The following is a 23,289-nucleotide window of genomic DNA, read 5'->3' as shown; positions in this document are numbered from 1 at the left end:
TCAACTAATTGCCTGTGGACACACTGATTGATCAGACTGATGTGTGAACATGAGTGTTTCCTGACCAAGAGACAGACATTGTGTATGGTTTACTCAGAACAGGAACCGGTAGCCTTAGGGAGGAATGATCCAATGACTTCTCAGTATAGAACACACTTTCTGAATCAGGCAAAACTGCCACATGAAAAGATGACTGCTGTCGTCTGAGAGAAAAGAATGGATAAACAAGGATCAATCCGAACCGCCACATGGCATTGACGACGTCTGAAGACTGCCGCCCTCAGAGCCGTCCGGTGTGACAATGTATTTCAGATGTTAATGAGCTGATGACAGATGCTTGATGCTAAAATCCAAAATAACAATTAATAAGCTTTAGACTCAAAGTAAGATCTCCCGTAACACTTAAGGCAAACAATAAAATTCCTAATCCTAATTGTCCATGCCATCCATGCTTTTAACATGCAGAAAGTAGTCGCTGTGTGATTGGAGCCAACAGAGTGAGAGGAGAGCCTGCAGCACCACTCCGTTTCTCACCCTTTAATTCCGGTCTTCAGTTCCACTCACTCACTCCTAACTCACTCCTCTGAAGAAGAGTGGAGCGTCCAGGCGAGAGAAGGACAACGTATGCCTCAGCAGGACAAAGAGTAAGGTGCTTCACAATTGGCGATGCTTTCCTTTAGGAGAAAATGAGATATTTCACAGGAGTCGGGTCAGGGATGATCACTGATCATTTATTCTGCCAACCTTGAGACTACTCTGATGTTATCATTTGAAATATGGCTTTCAGCCATTCTGTGTTCCAAGGTTGAGCAGAACAAACTGCTTACAATTCTTTCTGAAACTGGCATCACCGTTTCATATTACTGAAGTAATGTAGTGAGGCAATGGAAGCAATCTGCTGTTGTAAACTAGGGCTACAGCCGCTACAATCCAGTGAGAAAGCCGCTGTTAGACAGGTTTGAAATTATTTATTTTTTTAATGTAAAGATTATTTTTTGGGCCTTTCAGGCCTTTAATTGACAAGACAGCTAAAGACAGGAAAGGGGGAACAACATGCAGCAAAGGGCCGCAGGTCGGAATCAAACCCATAGTTGCTGCAGTAAGGACTGAGCCTTTGTACATTGGGCGCACACTACACCAGGTGAGCTAGCAGGACGCCCCTAGAACGGGCTCCGCCCCTAGAACGGGCTCCGCCCCTGGCAAACAACTGGTCACATAGCAGCCCTCCCGGAGTATGGTGTATTAGGTAGTGGTGGGCGATACTGCAAAATTTGGTATCGATCCGATACCAAATACATATAGGGTCCGTATTGCCGATACCGATACCAATACGATACTTTTTACTTAAAAAAATACTTTTGTGTAGGGGAGAGCATTTCATTATTTCTGAGGTGAATGAATGATCAATTCTTTAGGCAATGTTTTTTATTAATGTATTGAAGTGCAAAAAATTATTACTTATTAGGCACTGTAGAATGAATACAAACCAAATTTTACTGCCTTTTAAAAAAATACATAAATAAATAAAGAATAACAAAAATTTTGCAATGTCTTATTCTTGAGCAATCACACTAACTAATGCACAATATGACATGACCAACATAATATTAGCCTACTCTTACAAGCTACCTGGGTATTCTCTGCCTCTCTGAAATGACTCTCCCAACGAACTCTGTCTCTGTGCCGGGGGGCTGGAAGTGGATTGATTTCCCTCTTCATTTCTTCTTTTTTGTTTTGTTTTTGTAGATCAGCATTTTCCTTGTCCTGTGTTTTTAAGTGTTTGTATAGGTTTATAGTGTTGCCACAGTATCGAATGCTCTTTTTACACGTATCACAAGTTGCAGTATTATCATTTAGTGCCGTAAAATAGCTCCACACAACACTTCTCTTCCTCTCGGCCATCCTGATCTCTCATTCATTGTGCTTTCAGTCCCGCTGCTCCTCTGCGCGTTGTGTCAGTGAGTCACATGACGACACAACAACGAATCACAGCAGAGGAGCAGGGAGGGGGGGGAGGAGCAATGTGGGCCAAGATGTGAAAGCGGCGTTTGCTCAGGAAAGTGGAAGACACAAGCAAAGTATAGTGAACGTAGAGGAGAGATATCTAAATTAAAATATCGATTCAATTACAGTTGTATCGATCAAATACCAATACCAGCGTTGGCATCGATACTATCGATATTTAAATCGATCCGCCCACCCCTAGTATTAGGTGCATAGAACATGCACCGGGCACAGGGAATGCAACCTCGTCTGCTCCACGGATCCAAAAAGACGGGGAAAAAAGCTCAAAAGCCGTAGAGCGATAGGCTGTGGGGATAACATTAGGCAAATACGCTGCAAACTTTGGAACCATCCAAAGTGAACTGGGTACAAGAGGGATGCGCAGATAAAGCATGAAGGCCGCCTACATGCTTTGCACAAGTCGAAGCATAGCTGCTAAAGAAAGCTTAATAGTGGAAAAGGAGAGTCCCGTGTCCAACAGCTCCACAACAGAGCATTGAGATGGGGGAACATTTTGGTGTTGACACCACTGCTCAAATACCCACCGTTTATAGGTGGATGGAGCCCTCACACCTTGGATCATTCCCACCATGCTTAGAGGGAAAGCCTTGGCTGTTATACTGGACCTCTGCCGCTGCCACAGCTCTGATACAGCCCCTCCCCTCCTGCTTGGGCCTTGCCGCCAGCCAACTCATTATGTTGGCGTACCACGACTAGATGACTACATGTAGAAACGTTTCCCTCTCTCACACAGACAGCACTTGTTCTCAAATGCCTGAAAACTCGCCACATTCCTGTTTGAAATTCCTCAATTAGTGATGTCATTGATGGAAAAAGCCAGTCCAGTTTTTCATATGTGCTGCCCATTGGTGCTGCCTGAGCGAGCACAGCCCACCCAGTGGCTGTTTGAATTTGGCTGACCAATCAAAACAGTCGGCCAGCAAGCCAATCAGAGCAGAGCAGAAAAGGAGTATAATAGGGGCTCTTTACAGTCACTTTTACCAAAAACAGTACAGTAGGTTCAAGGAATGATGAGCATAATATGTCTGTGTGACCGAAGGTTGAAACTATCGATACTTTAAGGCATCAGTAGAGAACATATAGTTTATACAAACAAAGACAAAGAAATCATGATCATCAGGTATTTCTGACTTAGTTTTTTTGGGCAATAAGACAATCACAAAAACAATAAAAAATGACTCACTGATGTGAAGGCCAGGAGTTCCTCTTCAGTCAGTTTGTGGACAGGGTTATTCTTCTGGAAGTCAGTGCTGCAGGACAACGCTCTCGGTTAACAGTATATACACATTATATATTATAAATACACACACATCTTTTATTTTCTCACTACATTGCATATTCTTGTTATTCCTAATACTATGAACCTTTTAACATCCCCAAAAAATATAAACACAAACGCACACACACGAGAAAAAGTATTTGATCCACAGCGGATTTTGCAGGTATTTCTACTTCCAAAGCATGTAGGTCTGTAATTTGTATCATAGGTACACTTCACCTGTAAGAGACGGAATCTAAAACAAAAATCCAGAAAATCACATTGTATGATTTTTAAATAATTATTTTGCCATTAATCTCTTTTATATAATAAACTGCTAATGCTGACAAACCAAACCCATGTAATTCCACTTTAAAGATGTATTTTGGGCTACATTCCTTTTTGTTTATCATTTCATAATCAGAAGACAAATCAAGAAGCTTTACTTGTTACTCCCGTGGGAGCACGTGCCCATATATAGAGGTGTACTCCTAGACGCAGCAGCCGCGGGTTTGACTCCACCCTGCACCTCTTTGCTGCGTGTTTAAAGTTACTCTGCAAATGTCTTGTTGGAAAACCATCTTCAAAGTGACACAAACTGATCCCAAAGCAACATAAAGCAACCACAAAGACACACAAAGATGTTAAATGACCACAAAGCACGACAACAAGGTTGGAAGCAGGATGGAAGCTGCTGTATGCTTCATCACAATTGGTGTCACATGCCCCTCCACCACACCTTTCTGATGTCGGATCACGTCGGACGCGGTTTGGATCAGGTGTGAAGCCTTTTGGTTCCTGACAAGGTTGAACAACCCCCCATCCCAGCTAGTTCAAACTGTAGCTTGAGGCTAACGTTAGCAGCTATTTAGACAATACATTTAAAGTCAAGGTCCAATTACTAGCCTTGTCCACCGCTTTCTACCATATCTGACGCTCGTTATCACCACGTGGTTGTTTTTTAGGCACTTTTAGAACTTCTTATTTCAGTTGGTTTAGCTTAAAGGTAAATTCTTGACCTTGCAAACTGTTTGTTGAAGTTGAAGCCCAGGAACAATCTAGTATCTAGACCTTGAGTTGAGACTCATGTTTCAAGGTCAATAATAAACTTCCAAGCTAAACTGTCCATGAATCTCCTGATTTATGAGTTTTCACAGTGCATTAATTGATAAAGCTTTCTAAAGTACTTTACCTAAAAGGTAAATGTAAGAGCTTCCAGAGTGCCACATATCCACAGAGTGAGACAAGAAAACCCAGACAAGGTCACATTCCCAGAGGTAAAAAGACCATGGAGGAGACAGGATGACCAGGCACTCTCTGGTGTAAGCCCGCGGCTAAAATGTAATGAAAAGTAATCACATCCTGGAATGTGCTCTAATTAATACAAGACGCCCTGACAATGAAGAGGTCATTCAAATTCTTGGTCAAAGTGACCACTTACTTCAAGTCCCTGGATTACACCAACACCCTTTCAACACTACACACGTTTCACAGCCATCCATCTGACTGAAGAAGTATTCTCCCATTTCAGCCAATGCAACTGTTCACACCGGCTGTGTAACGGCTCCAACTTCACTGATGCATAACTGCTATCCAGTGTCTCTTCAGGTCATATCCATTTATATACCCAACTCCCTGATTGTGGATTTGTTTTATGTCAAATAGTGTAAGGCAGTACTGTGGCTGAATAAATTCAGTTAATAGTAATTTTTTCCAATGCATTTACCATGTACACTGATAACTTCATATCTCCTTTGGCTTGGACAACAAAGATGCAATTATCAGTCTATGAGCAGAGGTCTCTAATTGGCCCCACAGTTCCATCCAAGACTACACTATGTACAGTATGTATCAACAAGCTGATTATAGGTTTTCAAGGTTTTTTTAAGGCTCCAGTAACAATAGAGTACATATTCATTGTTTTTCATAAATCTGGTTTGTTCACTCTCTGGAAGACTCAAGAGGTACAAGATACATTTTTAATGTTTAGCAAGCAGGTGTTGGGATCTACTATTAATTTAGAGACCTGCTGCTCATCCATCGTCTCCGAGCAGTCTCGCTCCGTTCCCCTCCCCCACAGTCCCAGCAGCAGCATGGCAATTAACCACTGACGCGCTGGGAAGCTAAATGCTTTCATACAGCATTTAATGTCTTGTATTCACACTTTTTTGGATAAAACCGCCACTACAAACAAGTTCATTATTTACAGTAGTTGATCCCTAATCCCGAGGTAAAAGCACAGAAGAAAAAGAAGTGCTGACACCTGTTCCAAACTTTCTCCGTAAACCCGTCTCCACATGAGCCAGTCAAAGTAGTTCCCTGCACCGTGCAGCTTAGTTTCTAGATGGAGACAGTCCCAGAGGACAGAGTAACGGGAGGACAACTCAACAGATAGCAGTCGGTTATATGTTGGTCTCAAGGTTTACCAGTTTACCAGTAAACGCAACACTTTGTCCCGTTTTCAGACAACAGCAGTGACCGGTGCTAGTAGTGTCTGTTAGCTGTTAGCTAGTAGCGTCTGTTAGCTGTTAGCTCCTCTAGGATGCACCGGTGCTAATGTCCTCACATCCGCTGCAATGCTGTTTATATGGATATGGTTTAATTTTGCGTTACATGACCCATTTCGTCTGTAAAGCCGTGCCTGTGTTGGATCTCTACTCCCTTTCCTCTTACTCTCCACGCAGCCCGGCCACACAGCGCCGGTCCACACATCTGACATTTGTCCCCAGTTTTAATTGTTATTAACACAGCTGTATATTGTTAAGCATGAGAGGCAAACCTGTATTTGTACCAGTGTTTCCATCACACTCCCTCTCGCAGTTATAAATAGCCTATGTGACAATTTGTTTTGGTTAAAATCAACAAAATTTTGATCAAAATAATTGTGATTATCATTTTGGCCATAATCGTGCAGCCCTACTCCACGGGCTCCAAAAACCAGCCTGAGGAAGAGAATGACTCCTTCTCACCTAATCCTTTATTACCTCAGTACACCGTAGACTAACCCTGACCCTAGCGAGTTTACGGACTCATTCGCCAGTTACAGTTCTTCTTCAACTGACTGTTGACAAAAACACACTACTATCTACCTTCCAGCTGGTTCGCCTGTTATTCCCAACCTAAGGCAGGGTTGGTAACATTTTCCAGTATACACTTTTTTACATTTATTTTTAAACCGTCTTTACACCTGCTATATACACAGCTATAAATAAGTGATGGACTCTGAAAAAGATCTGTCATCTGTAGCTGCTGTAATCCTTTAAAAACAGACAAATCAAACAGAACTGACTGCTTTATAAGAACCAAGGAAAAGCTCCTAGCCCCGCTGCTCTTCTCTACCCCTCCCATGAATGAGCCAGAGCTCAGTGCAGGGCGTCGCCACCCGAGTCACTGCAAGTCTGCTGCAGAATGGAGAAACTCAGGAAAGGTTAACACTGACACACTTACTTGCAACTGTCCACAAGTAACTGAAAAGACAAAAGAGACGGGACTAAAGCTTAAAAAAAGCAGGAATTCAAAAGCTGTTTGACACACTGACTCGGACTGTGCATGCTACACACGTTTTCCAGTCTTTGCCTGTAAAGAATCCAGGGAAACCCTGACAAGGACTCTCCTTGTGAAGTGACCACATAACAGTCTGTAATGTTTTAAGCTCAGAGCCAGAAGCAGTGCTGATCGGGGGGGGGGGGTGAGGACTTACCAGACGCCTAGGATGACGGCCTGCTCCTCTGCGCTGAGGTCAGGCAGCTCATACTGATCTGGCTCCGCTAGGTTGATCTTATCCAGCACCGTGTCATCCCCCAGACTGTAGTCCTGTAAGCACATGGAAACACCACACACACACACACACACACACACACACACACACCACACACCCACACACACACACACACACACACACACACACACACCACACACACACACACCCCACCACACACACACACACACACACACACACACAACACACACACACAACACACACAGAGAGAGAGTCAGATACACACGCTCCGAAGCCATCAACCATGGAACATGAAAACAACTAAGCACTACAAAGTGAGCCAGCATGCTTTTTGTTAGATTAAGCATATTTCTTGAAAAAACTTTAGGGGAAAAAAAAGAGAACATACAACTTTAAGAGTTCCTCACACATGCCGCTGATTAGTAGATCATTTCTTGAAAAATGGTGATGGCAAGGATCTATTCATATTACTTTCGCTGATAACAAGAGACCAACTATGGTTATAATTTATAGTAACAAATATGTGACCCAAGCAAATATCTATTTTGTCCTAATCCCCAGGGAGACACAACTGAAGAGAAATTACAGAGTACACAGGGACCCAGGTCATGTCAGGCTGATGCTAGAGTTGCGACCACATGCTGTCCCGAGTCAGGGGGGGGGGCTGCAATCATCAGTACAAGAAAGCCCGGTATGAGCTACAGAAATCCATCAGAGCTGCAAAGAGGGCGTATTCCAAAAAAATTAAAGGTTTTATTTTGGTAACAATACGCGCAGTATGTGGCAAGGAATCCAAGCTGTCACAAACTATAAGAAAACAGTACTAGCCAAAGACCCCCTGGATGTCACCCTCCCAGACAGCCTTACCTCTTTCTACACCAGGTTTGACAGATTGAACACAGACACCCCTTCAAAAGTCCAGTGTAAACCTACAGACACTGTCTTTCACGTGACACCCACACAGGTCCGGAAAGCTTTGAGGCAGGTAAACATCCACAAGGCCACTGGACCAGATGGCGTCCCTCCCAGAGTCTTGAAGGCATGTGCAGAACAACTCACTGGTGTGTACGTAGACATTTTCAATCTGTCTCTAAATCAAGCAGTAGTCCCCCGTATTTTTAAATCCTCCGTTATCGTACCAGTTGCAAAAAAATCAAACCCATCTATCATGAATGACTTTAGGCCAGTAGCACTCACGTCAGTAGCCATGAAGTGCTTAGAAAAACTGGTTCTCGCGCACATCAATCCCGGGTACAATTGACCCCCTCCAGTTTGCCTACCGTCCTAATCGTTCAGTGGATGACGCAGTGGCCACTGCTCTACACCACATCCTGCAACACTTGGACAGCAGAGGAACTTATGTTAGAACGCTGTTTTTAGATTACAGCTCGGCTTTTAATACCATCCGCCCGGGTAGGCTGATTGAGAAGCTGACAGACCTCAGCATCCCGACTCCCACCTGTAACTGGATCCTGGATTTCCTGATTGAAAGACCACAGGTGGTGAGGATGGGAAAGAGGGTGTCCACGGAGCTCATCACCAGCACAGGGTCACCACAAGGCTGTTGCCTTAGTCCTAAACTATTCACCCTGTACACATATGACTGTGTCCCCACCCAGGATAACACCATCATTATTAAGTATGCAGATGATACTACCATCCTGGGTCTCATTAAGGGGGGGGACGAGTCGAGTTACAGGAGTGCGGTAAACGACATTTGTGCCTATGGTGAGTTGAACAACCTATGTCTTAACGCAGACAAGACAAGAGAGGTAATTATGGACTTCAGGAAAACCCCACCTCCTTTGCAGCCCCTTATTATCAAGGGGACTGAGGTGGAGAGGGCTGACAGCTACAGATTCCTGGGACTACAAGTAACATCGGATCTGAACTGGACTGTGAACACTGTTGCCACAGTGAAGAAAGCCCAGCAGAGATTGTACTTCATCAGGCTGCTTAGGAAAGCTGGTCTGCACCGTCGCCCTCTCACCCTGGTCTACAAAGGACTGATAGAGAGTATTCTCACCACCGGCATCACTGTGTGGTATGGAAACACCACCCAGACAGAGAGGAAGGCTCTGCAAAGAGTCGTAAAGACTGCAGAGAGGATTATTAGAACACAACTCCCCTCCATGGACACAATCTACACAAAGCGCTGCCAGAAAAGAGCAGAGAGAATTATTAGGGACACATCACATCCAGCTCACCCCCTGCTCATACACAAAAACTGTAAATATAAAATATATAATCTTAGGCACAAGCGAGCGGACAGCATCATCACAAAGACAACACGATTTTATAAGAGCTTCTTTCCAGCTGCAGTAAGACTTTTGGCCAAAACAAAATGAAATATTTTGCTGTGTGTAACGTAACATATCTGTGCAATACACCTGTGCATCTTATTTATTTACTTAATTTTTAATAATAACCGTGCATTTTAATATCTATATAAGGGGTTGTCTTTAGGGGCCAAGGGCAATATGCATTTATATTTTTTGCAATTTAGGAATGCAATTTATTTATTTTTATTGGTACTTTTTACTAGTTTTGTGAAATTTTATTTATTTATAATGTAAATGCTTTGTGTGTCTCTTTAAACTCAACTTGACTCTGAGTAACTACTGCACAAGAGTTCCTATGTGTGAAAACACAAATGGCAAATAAAGTTCTTGATTCTTGATCCTTCAACTGCAGAATGCATTGAAAAGGCTTTGCAGGTTACTAACAGCGGGGTGGACTAACAATACGAGTATTTGTCCTGAGTATAGAATGTTCGATCCAGTATGAGTTTTAATATTCATATTCTTTATTTGGTTACGCCCTATATACCCCCACAGAATCTTATTGGACTACGGCTTAACTGAACATAACTTGTGAGGAGTGACTTCCCCCAGGAAAGCTTTGGAAGTCTCAACTTACCGATGTTACCAAATAACTGAAGAATAAGATTTACTAAAGGATAAAAATAGAGAAAGGGGGTCGGACTTGATAAGTTGTTTATCAACTTCTTCCTACTCCTTTTGAACATGGAACATTTTTGTTCCTTTTTGAATGACTTTCAAATTTGGAAGATTGTGCTAATAAGTACATGACCTTATTTATTTGTCATTCTAATTATATGTATGCAGGAATGCATGTATATAAATCTTTTATTTTAATGTTGTTGTTTTTTTTTTTGTTTTTTTTTTATGTTCAAAAACTATAAATGTTCAAATAAACTATAAAAACTAAACTAAAAAACTACTTTATCTTCCCATTTAGTCTGCCTTTTTATTTATTTTGTCATTTTAAAAAGTCTAGCATTCTAGTTGTGCTCTTAAAGGCCAGTTGGTAACTGAACCATGCTAGTGGGGTAAGCCCGAGGCCGTAGAACTCATGAAACATGTGTCAGGCTATAACTAAACACAAAGTGAGAAAGCTGGAGCCTCGATTTCTTTACATCTTGGACTGGACAAATCCATTATTTTATCCAAGTACACGTGTCCAAAACGATTTGGTGAAATGTTAGGCTGAGGGCCAAAGAGTAACTCGGCCATGTGAGCCCTTCATGTTCTCGCTCCTAACTGCTGAACCGTGGGGTGTAGAAGACAAATGTCCTTTTCTTGTATAGTTTTATTAAAGATAAATTCTTCACCTTTAAAAAGTGTTTTCTGATCTAGCGTCCTAAATGCTAGTCGATTGTTAATGCTTTCAAAAAGCCTACCACCAAAAAGATTCATGTGCTAGTTTGCTGATAGGTCACCACTACGGTTTAGTTTAGGAACACAAACTAATTGGTTTAGGTAAGACAAAGACTGTTTTAGGTTAAATGTACTACTTGGTTAAGGTTGGGAAATATTATGGTCCAACAACATTGACTGTTGGTAGAAAACTGTGAAAACTGAATACCAGCTGTCCATGCTTCCATCCCAACCACCTTTATACACATTCCTTTTTAACCATGTCACACTACCTCCGTCTTTGCTCCAGACATCTTATCTGTGCCACTGGCTGGGTCACAGTGGCAGCAGACACACACCTCCTCCACACCTGCGATAAGGGTCGACCCATGGGTTAGCTGACCCACGTCAACTCTTCTTTTGTCAGTTTAACTGAATCTCAATTCGCACCCCAAGCCTGACATCTCCCATTCAAAAGTCATGCTCTTCTGACATGTTCTATCAAGTCACAGCCAAGAGACCTGCGTTGCCGCAACGTGTAGTTAGTTTTCGAGGGGTGCTTGTCACACTACGGCGTAGGGCCCCGGCGTAGGGCCCCGGCGTGGACTCAACACAGAAGCATAAAATGGCCTTTATGGAGGTATGACGGAGGAGGAGTAGACAATCACAGTGCCGTGTGTGTGTGTGTGTGTGTGTGTGTGTGTGTGTGTGTGTGTGTGTTTTGTGCAGGCTGGTGTTTTGGTGCTGGGGGTGGGGGGGTAGAGTGGTGGAGCTGTAACCATGCAGCTGTTCAAAACACTGATGTGTACTTTTCTGTAGGTTGTCATCTAGACCAATGTTTTGCACTTTTGTTGCACGTTTAAATAAAAAAATAAAAACAATCACAAAAAAATAAATATTTGTTTAATGTGCAGGTATTCGATTTGAATGTAGGTTTTGAACTGGGGTGTTTTGTCAGGATTAAGCTTCCTGCTGGCTAATTTCTGCAGACCTCCGGTGTGTCATCCATTTGAGCCAAGAACGGAGAGCTGAGTTACAGCGAGCAGTCTGATGTGTGTGGAGGTCTCTACGTTGGAATGCTAACGTAGGGTAGCAGGGAAGGTTTGCTCAGTCAGTCAGCTGAACAACAAAAGGTTCAAAGTGGTAAATGAATTTGGAAAGAAGCCATGAGAAGTTCCTACCTTGGGCAGGCTGGCGGGGGGTGTGGGAGTGGGACTGGCCTCATCACCCATCTGGCCCGGCTGCGTCGGCGTTCTCTTGACCTCGAGGATGAGCTGAGCCAAGTACTTTTGCTGGAAATGGGTCCGTTTGCCAAGAGCACCTTGATTGACCAGATACATTTGTTACATTGAATTAAGGTGTCACTAAGGCTGGACCAGTATGGGCTTAGGACAACACCAGGTAGGACAGCCTCCTCTTATGGATTTTCATTTAGTCACTCAATGATTGTCCAAAGCCGTACCAGTCATGTTGATATCCAGCCCTGACAGCTCCTGGGCCTGGTTGATGTGGTCCTTGGCTGGCTGGTAATCGTAGTAGGTCAGACTGGCGTAGACACACTCCAGGTGGAACTGGATGGCCAGGTTTCTGTGCTCCGAGAACAGAGTGGGGCATGTCAGCACTGTGAAAGAACACACAGAAGAGTTCAACAACTACAATCAAAACAATTCTCATCTTTTTTCTTTTTATACCAAAATGCAGGTGTTTTGTGTATTTTTCACATGCTGCCTTTAAATATATTTTTATTTTGTATATTTGAAGTATCTACTGTATTGTTTGGCATTCTGTGGACAGCAAAGGAAGAACTGCATCGTACAGGGAAACCGGTTTCCTTACTGTGCACTTGACAATAAAACTGAATTTGGTGTGGCCGAGTTAGCACAGTCGGTAGAGCAGGCGCACATATATAGAGGGTCAGTAATGGATGCAGCGGTCGCAGGTTAAACTCCGACCTGCGGCCCTTTGCTGCATGTCAAACCCCCCCCCCCCCTTATGTCTTCATCTGTCCTGTGGAATAAAAACAATCTTCGTATTTAAATTTCTCTTCTTCATTTCATTCATTGCAGGTGCAGCAGTAAACAAGGAAGTAGCTACTCTATTGATCCAGGACAGTTAGGATGGGGGGGGAGAACATTTCTATTTGTTTGATATCATCAAGTTAGTCTGTCTGCGAAGGGGAGATTTGCGTGAGCCTAAACTGCCGGCTGCACACCGGAGAGCGTTGGTGCTTTGAATGACAAATAAAAAACGGCACTTTCTGATTGGTTCACACTGGAAAAGCACAGCTCCACCACAGCTGATGTTCCACCTAGCAACTTTCTTCTGGGGCGTACTGGGAGCTCTACCCCATGTCAGCGCCAGTCCTTACCACAGCGGCTCGGGTGCGATTCCTACCTGCGGCCCTTTGCATGTTGCTCCCCTTTCTCTCCCTCCTGTCGACAGAAAAGTTACTTCCCAAGATTCTTCTGCAGAGCTGTCATCTCTATGTCTGAAGGTTGGTGCCACACAAAATGATTGGGACTGGTTTAAAACAATGCAAACAAGCCAAAGCATTTGTGTTCTATACCAACATGTGTGTGTGGTGTAGCCACAGTAGATCTTCCTCCACAGCGCTGTGGAGTGAGGTACTTCCCTCCCTGCTAACACTAAGGCATCTGCTGCGTGCGACGTGACAGAGGACAACAAACAGGTTGGCTCTGAAAACTTCAGACAGCAAAGTCCAAATGCAAAATATGAGGTACCAAGATAAAAGATACTGGATTCTGGCGAATGCTTCAAGGGCACAGCCGCTGTCGGTGCAGTCGCCATGGTTATATTCAGCTCATGAGACCTTTCCTAAAAATAAAGATGGCTCCCGAGTCCCACATCGAGTCTCAGTCGAGTCTGAAGTCACTGGGGACAGGCAGCTAGCTGATAGTGAGGAGAGGTTTTTACAGTGTGTTCAGGGACAGGCAGCTAGCAGATAGAGAGGAGATGTTTTTACAGTGTGTTCAGGGACAGGCAGCTAGCAGATAGTGAGGAGATGTTTTTTACAGTTTGTTCAGGGGACAGCAGCTAGCAGATAGTGAGGAGATGTTATTTACAGTTTGTTCAGGGGACAGCAGCTAGCAGATAGTGAGGAGATGTTTTTTGCAGTGTGTTCTGGGGACAGGCAGCTAGCAGATAGTGAGGAGATGTTTTTTACAGTGTGTTCTAGGGACAGGCAGCTAGCAGATAGTGAGGAAATGTTTTACAGTGTGCTGAGGGGACAGGCAGCTAGCAGACAGTGAGGAGATGTTTTTTACAGTGTGTTCAGGGGACAGGCAGCTAGCAGACAGTGAGGAGATGTTTTTTACAGTGTTTCAGGGGAAAGGCAGCTAGCAGATAGTGAGGAGATGTTTTTAACAGTGTGTTCAGGGACAGGCAGCTAGCAGATAGTGAGGAGATGTTTTTTACAGTTTGTTCAGGGGACAGCAGCTAGCAGATAGTGAGGAGATGTTTTTTGCAGTGTGTTCTTGGGACAGGCAGCTAGCAGATAGTGAGGAAATGTTTTTACAGTGTGCTGAGGGGACAGGCAGCTAGCAGACAGTGAGGAGATGTTTTTTACAGTGTGTTCTTGGGACAGGCAGCTAGCAGACAGTGAGGAGATGTTTTTTACAGTGTTTTCAGGGACAGGCAGCTAGCAGACAGTGAGGAGATGTTTTTTACAGTGTTTTCAGGGGACAGGCAGCTAGCAGATAGTGAGGAGATGTTTTTTACAGTGTTTTCAGGGGACAGGCAGCTAGCAGATAGTGAGGAGATGTATATGTACACTACCGTTCAAAAGTTTGGGGTCACCCAAACAATTTTGTGTTTTCCTGAAAAGTCACACTTATTCACCACCATACGTTGTGAAATGAATAGAAAATAGAGTCAAGACATTGACAAGGTTAGAAATAATGATTTGTATTTGAAATAAGATTTTTTTTACATCAAACTTTGCTTTACGTCTAAGAATCCTCCATTTGCAGCAATTCCAGCGTTGCAGACCTTTGGCATTCTAGCTGTTAATTTGTTGAGGTAATCTGGAGAAATGTCACCCCACGCTTCCAGAAGCAGCTCCACCAGTGGGATTGGTTGGATGGGCACTTCTTGGTACCATACGGTCAAGCTGCTCCCACAACAGCTCCATGGGGTTCAGATCTGGGGACTGCCTGGCCCCTCCATTACCGATAGAAGACCAGCTGCCTGCTTCTGCTCTAAATAGTTCTTCACCATGTGGAGGTGTGTTTAGGGTCATTGTCCTGTTGTAGGATGAAATTGGCTCCAATCAAGCGCTGTCCACTGGGTATGGCATGGCGTTGCAAAATGGAGTGATAGCCTTCCTTATTCAGAATCCCTTTTACCCGGTACAAATCTCCCACCTTACCAGCACCAAAGCACCCCCAGACCATCATGTTACCTCCACCATGCTGAACAGATGGCGTCAGCCATTCTTCCAGCATCTTTTACTTTGTTCTGCGTCTCACAAACGTTCTTCTTTGGGATCCAAACACCTCAAACTTGGATTCATCCGTCCACAACACTTTTTTCCAGTCTTCCTCTGTCCAGTGTCTGTGTTCTTTTGCCCATCTTAATCTTTTTCTTTTATTGGCCAGTCTCAGATATGGCTTTTTCTTTGCCACTCTTCACTGTAGATGTTGACACTGGTGTTTTGCGGGTACTATTTAATGAAGATGCCAGTTGGGGACCTGTGAGGCGTCTGGTTCTCAAACTAGAGACTCTAATGTCCTTATCTTCTTGCCTCCTACTTCTTTTTCTACTCTGGTTAGAGCCTGTTTGTGCTGTCCTCTGAAGGGAGTAGTACACACCGTTGTAGGAAATCTTCAATTTCTTAGCAATGTCTCGCATGGAATAGCCTTCATTTCTAAGGACAAGAACAGACTGTCGAGTTTCAGATGAAAGTTCTCTTTTTCTGGCCATTTTGAGCGTTTAATTGACCCCACAAATGTGATGCTCCAGAACTCAATCTGCTCAAAGGAAGGTCAGTTTTGTAGCTTCTGTAACGACCTAAACTGTTTTCAGATGTGTGAACATGATTGCACAAGGGTTTTCTAATCATCAATTAGCCTTCTGAGCCAATGAGCAAACACATTGGACCATTAGACCACTGGAGTGATAGTTGCTGGAAATGGGCCTCTATCCACCTATGGAGATATTCACCAACAACCAGACATCTGCAGCTAGAATAGTCATTTACCACATTAGCAATGTAGAGAGTGGATTTCTTCAAAGTTAAGACTAGTTTAAAGTTATCTTCATTGAAAAGTACAGTGCTTTTCCTTCAAAAATAAGGACATTTCAATGTGACCCCAAACCTTTGAACGGTAGTGTACGTAATGTATGTATGTATCCATCTGTGCGTGTGTGAGTGGTAGTTCCTGCTACAGTCGCTAGTCCGTCTCCCACAAACAAGATGAAAACAATCCCTAACTAAAAAACTCAGCACAGACACAATCAAACCCGTTAATCAAGCAGCAGGCAATGTCAACAAGCTCTAGAGTTGTGGGATGTTTGAAATTCAGGAGTAATACCACAGACAGACATCTAAGTTGTTCCCCTAAGTACCATCCATGTGAACAGAGTACAGCTCACTCTTTATAGTCCCAGCCCGAAGTACTCAGGCCTTGAGGTGACACATTGAAAAGACAAAGAGAACAAGATCTGCTGCCTGGCTCCTTTTCTTTCCATCTGATGTGATTATTAATTTGGCCTCGCTGAAGGCCCTGTCACAGAGACAGACGCGTTATCTTTAGCTGAGACAAGCAGGAGTAAAAAGCAGAGGGGAGGTGTATGATTATGATCAGAAATCATACAAAGTGAGCAAGGAGAGAGAGACAGATGCAACACATCTGTGTCACCTTTTGCACCGGTAACATTAAACTGCAGGAAAATAACTTTATGGGGGTTGTGGGAGCAAGGAAAGAGAAACACACTTAAAGCCAGATTTCACAATTATTCAACCTCTTAAAAGACAACTTTGGCTTTTGGGCAACTGGAATATAATATTTCACCACTCTATCCAGAGAAGGGTTGGGCCTAATGTGGCATTGCCAGACCTTCCTCCACGGTGCTGCGGAGGAAGGTCTGCCTAGTCCACACAGCATTCTGGGATGGAATGGTTTGTGTATTTGTGGCAAACCATCACAGTCCAGGGGTCATGGTGCGGTGCACAACGCGCTGCTTCCTAATTTAGCTAATTATCACATACTTTCCATGACATTTGAGGACCTGTAAAATAAAACGTTTATTTTGGAATTTTCAATTTCATAGCATAGAGAATCTTTCCAGTTTTATAGCCTATTGTGACCTGTTGCCTTCTGGGAAAGTGTTTGTTCAGTGTTCCTACAGTGTGATACACTGAACTGTTCCTTATTTTATAATGAAAATAGTAACATTATGAACGAACTGAACCTTCTGTGTACCGTTACAACCTAGCACAGGGACGTCCACATTGTGGGGTTCACAGACCTTTGGCAATGCTGCTGTGGGCCAAGTTGAGGAGCTGTGGAGAACGGGCCTCCAGGATTTGCTGGTGCAGGTTGATGTAGCGCAGGGTCCACCAGGGCAGCAGCTGAAACACATGGGAAAAAACAAAAGGACACAGATCAGAACACGTCTGTTGACTTTCTACATCTATCTGCTAATGTTTTGTATATCTGCTATCCATTAAAGGGTAACTACTGTTTTTTCAACCTGGCGCCTATGTTCTTATGTTTCAGTGTCTGAGTGACTGATGGGAACACCGATCGTTGCCACGGGTCCAGTTTTAAGAGAGACCTCTGCAGGTAGCAGCTGAGAAACAAGCTCCGATGGAACTTAACAGGACAATGTGTCCAGCTTGCTCACCGACAGATTCATATTCTAAGTGTCTGACAACATTATGGAAGGATTTCTCAGGAGGTTGACCTTTCTGTTAAAGATACTATAATAATAACAATATTTTTCAAATTATCCATGTTAACACTGACAATTTCAGCTCTGTTTTCTAATGAGAACAAGTGTGTGTGTGTGTGTGTGTGTGTGTGTGTGTGTGTGTGTGTGTGTGGGTGTGTGTGTGTAGCAATGTTTTGCCATTGAGAACGAGCTAGCATACTAGCGCTAGCATGCTACGGTTAGCCACCTGGTCTCGGCTAGTGACGTAGAAAGCCGTGCAGATGTTGAACAGCTCACCCTGTCAATGGGCTGGCCTACCTCCGCTAAGGAGAAATCCAGCAAATAGACAGTACCTTTGAATAACGTTATGTGAAACATTGATTTAATGTCACTGCTGATTTTACATACAGTAGTTTAGCAACAACCCCTCATAAAAAGGGAAGACAGAGTGGATAAAATAATAAAATTCTGAAGCAGCAATATTATAACAGTGGCGGTGCGGCGCTGCTATATTATTGCTGCCAAACACAGGCATTGATTTACTGGATTATTTTCATGAATAAACAAGATACATTTAGAACTACTTTTGGTACAAGGATATCTTGCTGAAATAATGTAGACCACAAATACAGGCCTAGTTTAAATTATTGAAACTAACTTTAAATAGTAACTGGCATACCTGAGGATTCAACATTTTTGCAGTAAGTAAATATAATGCATTACATTATGTCATTTATATAAAATAGGTGAAGATTATAAAATAAATATCTTATTTGGATTTCACTGTCATTTTAATACAACATGCTTTCAGTTTAGGCAGTACATGCTTAGGTTAATTTAAAGCACAACTAAACCGCCAACATCCAGCCTGCTGCAGCTAGCCTAGGTGCTGACCACGCAGTAAAATCAGCCAACCCCCCAGCTTCTGGGGTCTGACCAGAACACAATCTGGCAGGGAGGGAAAAAAAATGTCTTGCAGCCATGTAAGCCATGTTCCTTCTACATCAAAACCCCCTTACCCCTTGCACTTTCCTGTTCTCATGCTCATTCTGGGCGAGTGGAAGCAAACCGTGTAAAAATCTTACTTGTGTGTCAAGGAGGATATCTCCTGCTTCATATCCAGTGCAAGATGACCCCAGCCTCTGTGGCATGGTGGGTTAATTGTCTGTCTCACTGAATCAATATCCCCCAACACACACACACACACACACACACACACACACACACACACACACACACACACACACACAACACACACACACACACAGTCTCTAACTGAGCATGTTCACAAATATATTCATTATGTAGGCATAAACATGTACACCTGTCTCCTGACTGGCAGAGCTTTGCTTTCTCCTTCCACGTTTACGGTTGTGCAGTGGGCTATGACCAGCCAGAAGAGGGGGCTGGAATGTGAATGAACAGAGTTGGGTAGAGGAGGGGAGGGTGAAAAACAACATTGGTGGGGTTATGCACGTAGAGTTTGACGGCCCCCGCTGCTCGGAGGAGAACGGTGCTGGTAATTCTTTCTCCTATCCCTCATTTGCATGTTAAGAGGAAATTAACATGAATTCACCTATAGCAGGAAGGCTTTGTTCCACTTGTGTCCACATCCCAACTGCAGCCATCTGACAGCCGATGCCAAGCACGTCTTCATCAGCGCAACAATGACTTTGTGCCCGATGTGACTTCACCTTAATGTACTCTTTAGTGGCTGTGGCTTATGGAGAGCTGACAGAGAATGAGCTCTGATCATTTGCTTTTGGTTATTTACTCACAGTTCTGTATGCAAATGTGTAGCAAGGGCCAAGAAACAGAGCATGTTAGGTGGCTCTTCTTTAACCCGTTTCCGCCGGATGCTTCGCAACGACACATCTACCGCCGGTTACTGCGTTGCGCAACTCTGACCCTCCTGCTGCGTGGCGCAGCATTTTGTATTGGTCGGTCTTTCCATGACGCGTGCAGCAGAGAACGCACTGTCATTGGTTCAAATACACATGAGGCGGGTCTTGTTGGCTGTTTAAAGCCATGTGACCACCAAAATGTACCGTAGTTTGCTGAAAATCACGTCAATCAACCAGACATACATGTGCGTTTGTTTATGAATGTTTGAGAGACGAGCGAGAAAACGGCTCCGAGGCGATCAGAGGAGGAGTTAGACAGCGAGGGCAGTGACGTTGAGGTGGAAGATAGGGAGGAGTTTGGGAGGGAGGATGTCTTCATCATAATCTACCACTTCCTCTGTCGGAGCCGTTTTCTCTCTTAATAACCATTAAGAGACAATGAGCTTCTACGGCTACGTTAGCTGTTAGCCTGCGGACTGCCCTAGAGGTAAAAGACTACATACTCCTCAATCTGAGTTCTTGTCCTAACTTAGACTTCCTGTGGAGTTATTGAACACCAGGATGAAACACATTTGTTTTGCTGCCCTCTTGATTGTCTAGCCTGGTTCACCTCGGACCACACCCAGCGTCCCTGGGTGTGCTTTATGACAGCCAATAGAAGCGTCCTCAAACTTCATGAAGCACTGGCTTTATTTTCTGAGCCCACTAGATGGCGCTCTCTGTTCAAAATTCAGCACACTGAGTTGTCATTCCTTTTTTTTTTTAAACCAAGAGCGCCATCTAGTGGGCTCCCAAAGCTTCCCTTTGCCATCACTGGCTGCATTGCATTGGGTGTGCAGAGCCTTGTATCCTATCAGGTTCGTGCTGATATGTACATCTGTTGACTGTATGTCGCTGTCGACGGGGTTGCATGTAGATCGTACAGCGTCCTGGATTGTAGCAATGTTGAGTCCTGAGTTCAACTTCAAGACCAAGCTCTCCAGTGTGCTATTTCAAATAGGAAGTATTTTGTACTGAGAAAGGCCACATGTATAGATTTATTAATTTATTTATGAGGACAATGCACATTTATCAACATCTCTGTTAATATGATAATGTTGGTCAGTCAGCTAATTTTGTCAACCGTAGGCACTAGGAGGTCCACTCTCTGTCGTTCTAAGCACAAAGGACCTACAGAAGACTTTCTAGATACTGTATCAATACAGCATTACAGGGGCTGAGTTACCATTAAACTAAATCATTGGGACAGAAAGACCTTACCTGGAGGCTGTCCATCTTCGAGCAGCACTTGTTGAGAATCACCCTGGCCAGCAGGAGGAGGAAGGGGTTGGCCACCAGGCTGTACACAGACTCCCCATCCAGGAGCAGGCTGGAGTGGATGGCCTCAACCAGGGTCTGGGGCTGCCAATCAAAGACATGCAAATCTGAGTTAAAGCCCAGAAGCCCCGGCCAGGGAAGCAACATTCCACAATTATACATTTCAACAACTCATTCGAAATGTTGTCACGCACACACCATTCTTCAGTGAAATGTTTATGTATTTTAAATCACTGCCTATTAATACACACCTTAGCATACTCAAGTCAATTTCATTTACAATATCACACAGTCGCCTCAGGGGGCTTTACAATCTGTACAGCATACGACACCAGCGGTCCTTTCACCCTCACAGTTTAGCCCAGAACCCAGTAAACATGTCTTTTTAATACAGTGACTGCAGTAGGGTTGTTCATCTCTCCAGCCAGTGTCAGCTCTTTATCCAGAGGTGGGTCATTAAGCAGAGAAGCCATGATGTCCAGTAGCACAGGGCCGGCTCGGGTCCCCATCCTCCAGCTCTTACTGGACGACCCCAGGGTGTTCCCCGAGAACATGGATAATAGAAACCCTCCCTCCCCATATATTATACACCCAAGCAGAGTTTATAAAATATACATAAATATATGGAAATAAGATTCATTAGAAATATATTCACAGGACCACTATTGTTGCGAGGCAAATTACTTTATTCTTTGATTTGGAGTTTTATTTTGTGTGGAGTGGTAAATGTTTTAAATAAATAAAATGATCCAAGTAAATGGTATTAATATGGGAGTGTTAATGGATGGATTGTTGGAATGGATGTTTGGGGTTATTTTAAACTAAGGGGAAACATTAGATTGTTTAACTTAGCAACCAAAGGAACGTTCCGGCCCACTGTTGCCCCCAGTTACTGCTGCATCGATTTCCCAAAGTATGGAGCCCTCATACTCTGCTTCTGACTGGCTAGTAGTCCTTACCTAGGTACTGTCAGGGCCCTCATACTCTGCTTCTGACTGGCTAGTAGTCCTTACCTAGGTACTGTCAGGGCCCTCATACTCTGCTTCTGACTGGCGAGTAGTCCTTACCTAGGTACTGTCAGGACCCTCATACTCTGCTCCTGACTGGCTAGTAGTCCTTACCTAGGTACTGTCAGGACCCTCGTACTCTGGTTCTGACTGGCTAGTAGTCCTTACCTAGGTACTGTCAGGACCCTCATACTCTGCTTCTGACTGGCTAGTAGTCCTTACCTAGGTACTGTCAGGGCCCTCATACTCTGCTTCTGACTGGCTAGTAGTCCTTACCTAGGTACTGTCAGGGCCCTCATACTCTGCTTCTGACTGGCTAGTAGTCCTTACCTAGGTACTGTCAGGGCCCTCATACTCTGCTTCTGACTGGCTAGTAGTCCTTACCTAGGTACTGTCAGGACCCTCATACTCTGCTCCTGACTGGCTAGTAGTCCTTACCTAGGTACTGTCAGGGCCCTCATACTCTGCTTCTGACTGGCTAGTAGTCCTTACCTAGGTACTGTCAGTGCCTCATACTCTACTTCTGACTGGCTAGTAGTCCTTACCTAGGTACTGTCAGTGCCTCATACTCTGCTTCTGACTGGCTAGTAGTCCTTACCTAGGTACTGTCAGGGCCCTCATACTCTGCTTCTGACTGGCTAGTAGTCCTTACCTAGGTACCGTCAGGGCCCTCATACTCTGCTTCTGACTGGCTAGTAGTCCTTACCTAGGTACCGTCAGGGCCCTCATACTCTGCTTCTGACTGGCTAGTAGTCCTTACCTAGGTACTGAGCATGTGCGACTCCCGACAAAGATGGAACAGAAGTGAGATGTCTCAACACACAACCTCTAAATACAATTTTGAACCTGAAAATGAGCATTATATGAGCAATTTAAGGTTCCAGTTCTTTGTTTACAAATGGATATCTGTAAGATAAGAAAAAAACGAAAAAAACAATATTCTGTTGTAAGGTTGGGTCACAGCAGAAAGTGGCACAGCAAATCTTGTCAATGTGTCTTCATAAAAAATTGGACGTTGGCCTGACAGGGCTGTACTAGTTCAATACAAACAATAGGCTCCACAAATATAAATAACAGAGACTCAAGTTTGACACTGACTTGAGTCGCACACGCAGGGCCTCAGGCTCAACGGCAGGGACTCCTCAACAATCTTCATTTTCCTGTCTGTGTAACATGTAATAGTAACGCATCTGCTGCGCGTGGCCACACATGGGGAGGACAACATACGTGTTGACGCACCAGCAGCTGCTGTCTTTCATCCGCTGTAATGAAGAATGACAAAACAACTGCTTCGAGCTCCGAAGCAAGACGCTATCAACAGTCAGCCAATCAGGAGGCAGAACAGCTGAGCCAGTGTAGCTAGTTTCATTGATGAAAGTGGAAGCCGCTCCACATATCCATAATATTCAGTTACGTACGTGTCAATGTAGCCTAGCATGCCTAACCACAAAGAAGCTTCGAATGTGAGATACGTGGTATCAAGATAAAGGATTCCGGCTCAACCACATCTGATTTTATCAGCATCTGAAAATGTATTCTGATAGGT

The 23,289-nt window shown here is 43.9% G+C and overlaps 1 protein-coding gene across 3 annotated transcripts in view; it reads right to left on the bottom strand.

Annotated features, from left to right (window-relative positions):
* Positions 1 to 23,289, bottom strand: part of ttc27 (tetratricopeptide repeat domain 27) — a 53,115-nt gene that overhangs the window by 17,660 nt on the left and 12,166 nt on the right. For 2 of the 3 annotated variants that reach the window (XM_032541999.1, XM_032542001.1), the window contains exons 4-9: positions 20,680 to 20,820; positions 17,171 to 17,273; positions 12,144 to 12,302; positions 11,863 to 12,002; positions 6,984 to 7,096; positions 3,209 to 3,275 (exon numbers count right to left, since the gene is read on the bottom strand). In XM_032541999.1, coding sequence (XP_032397890.1) covers positions 3,209 to 3,275; positions 6,984 to 7,096; positions 11,863 to 12,002; positions 12,144 to 12,302; positions 17,171 to 17,273; positions 20,680 to 20,820 — 723 coding nt within the window. The remainder of the gene's footprint in view (positions 1 to 3,208; positions 3,276 to 6,983; positions 7,097 to 11,862; positions 12,003 to 12,143; positions 12,303 to 17,170; positions 17,274 to 20,679; positions 20,821 to 23,289) is intronic. The other variant, XM_032542000.1, reaches the window with a different exon arrangement.

The sequence above is a fragment of the Etheostoma spectabile genome, chromosome 17 (assembly GCF_008692095.1).
Source record: "Etheostoma spectabile isolate EspeVRDwgs_2016 chromosome 17, UIUC_Espe_1.0, whole genome shotgun sequence".
NCBI classification, from domain to species: domain Eukaryota; kingdom Metazoa; phylum Chordata; class Actinopteri; order Perciformes; family Percidae; genus Etheostoma; species Etheostoma spectabile.
The sequence above is the reverse complement of the archived record's forward strand: the minus strand, read 5'-3'. Positions and strand labels throughout refer to the sequence as shown.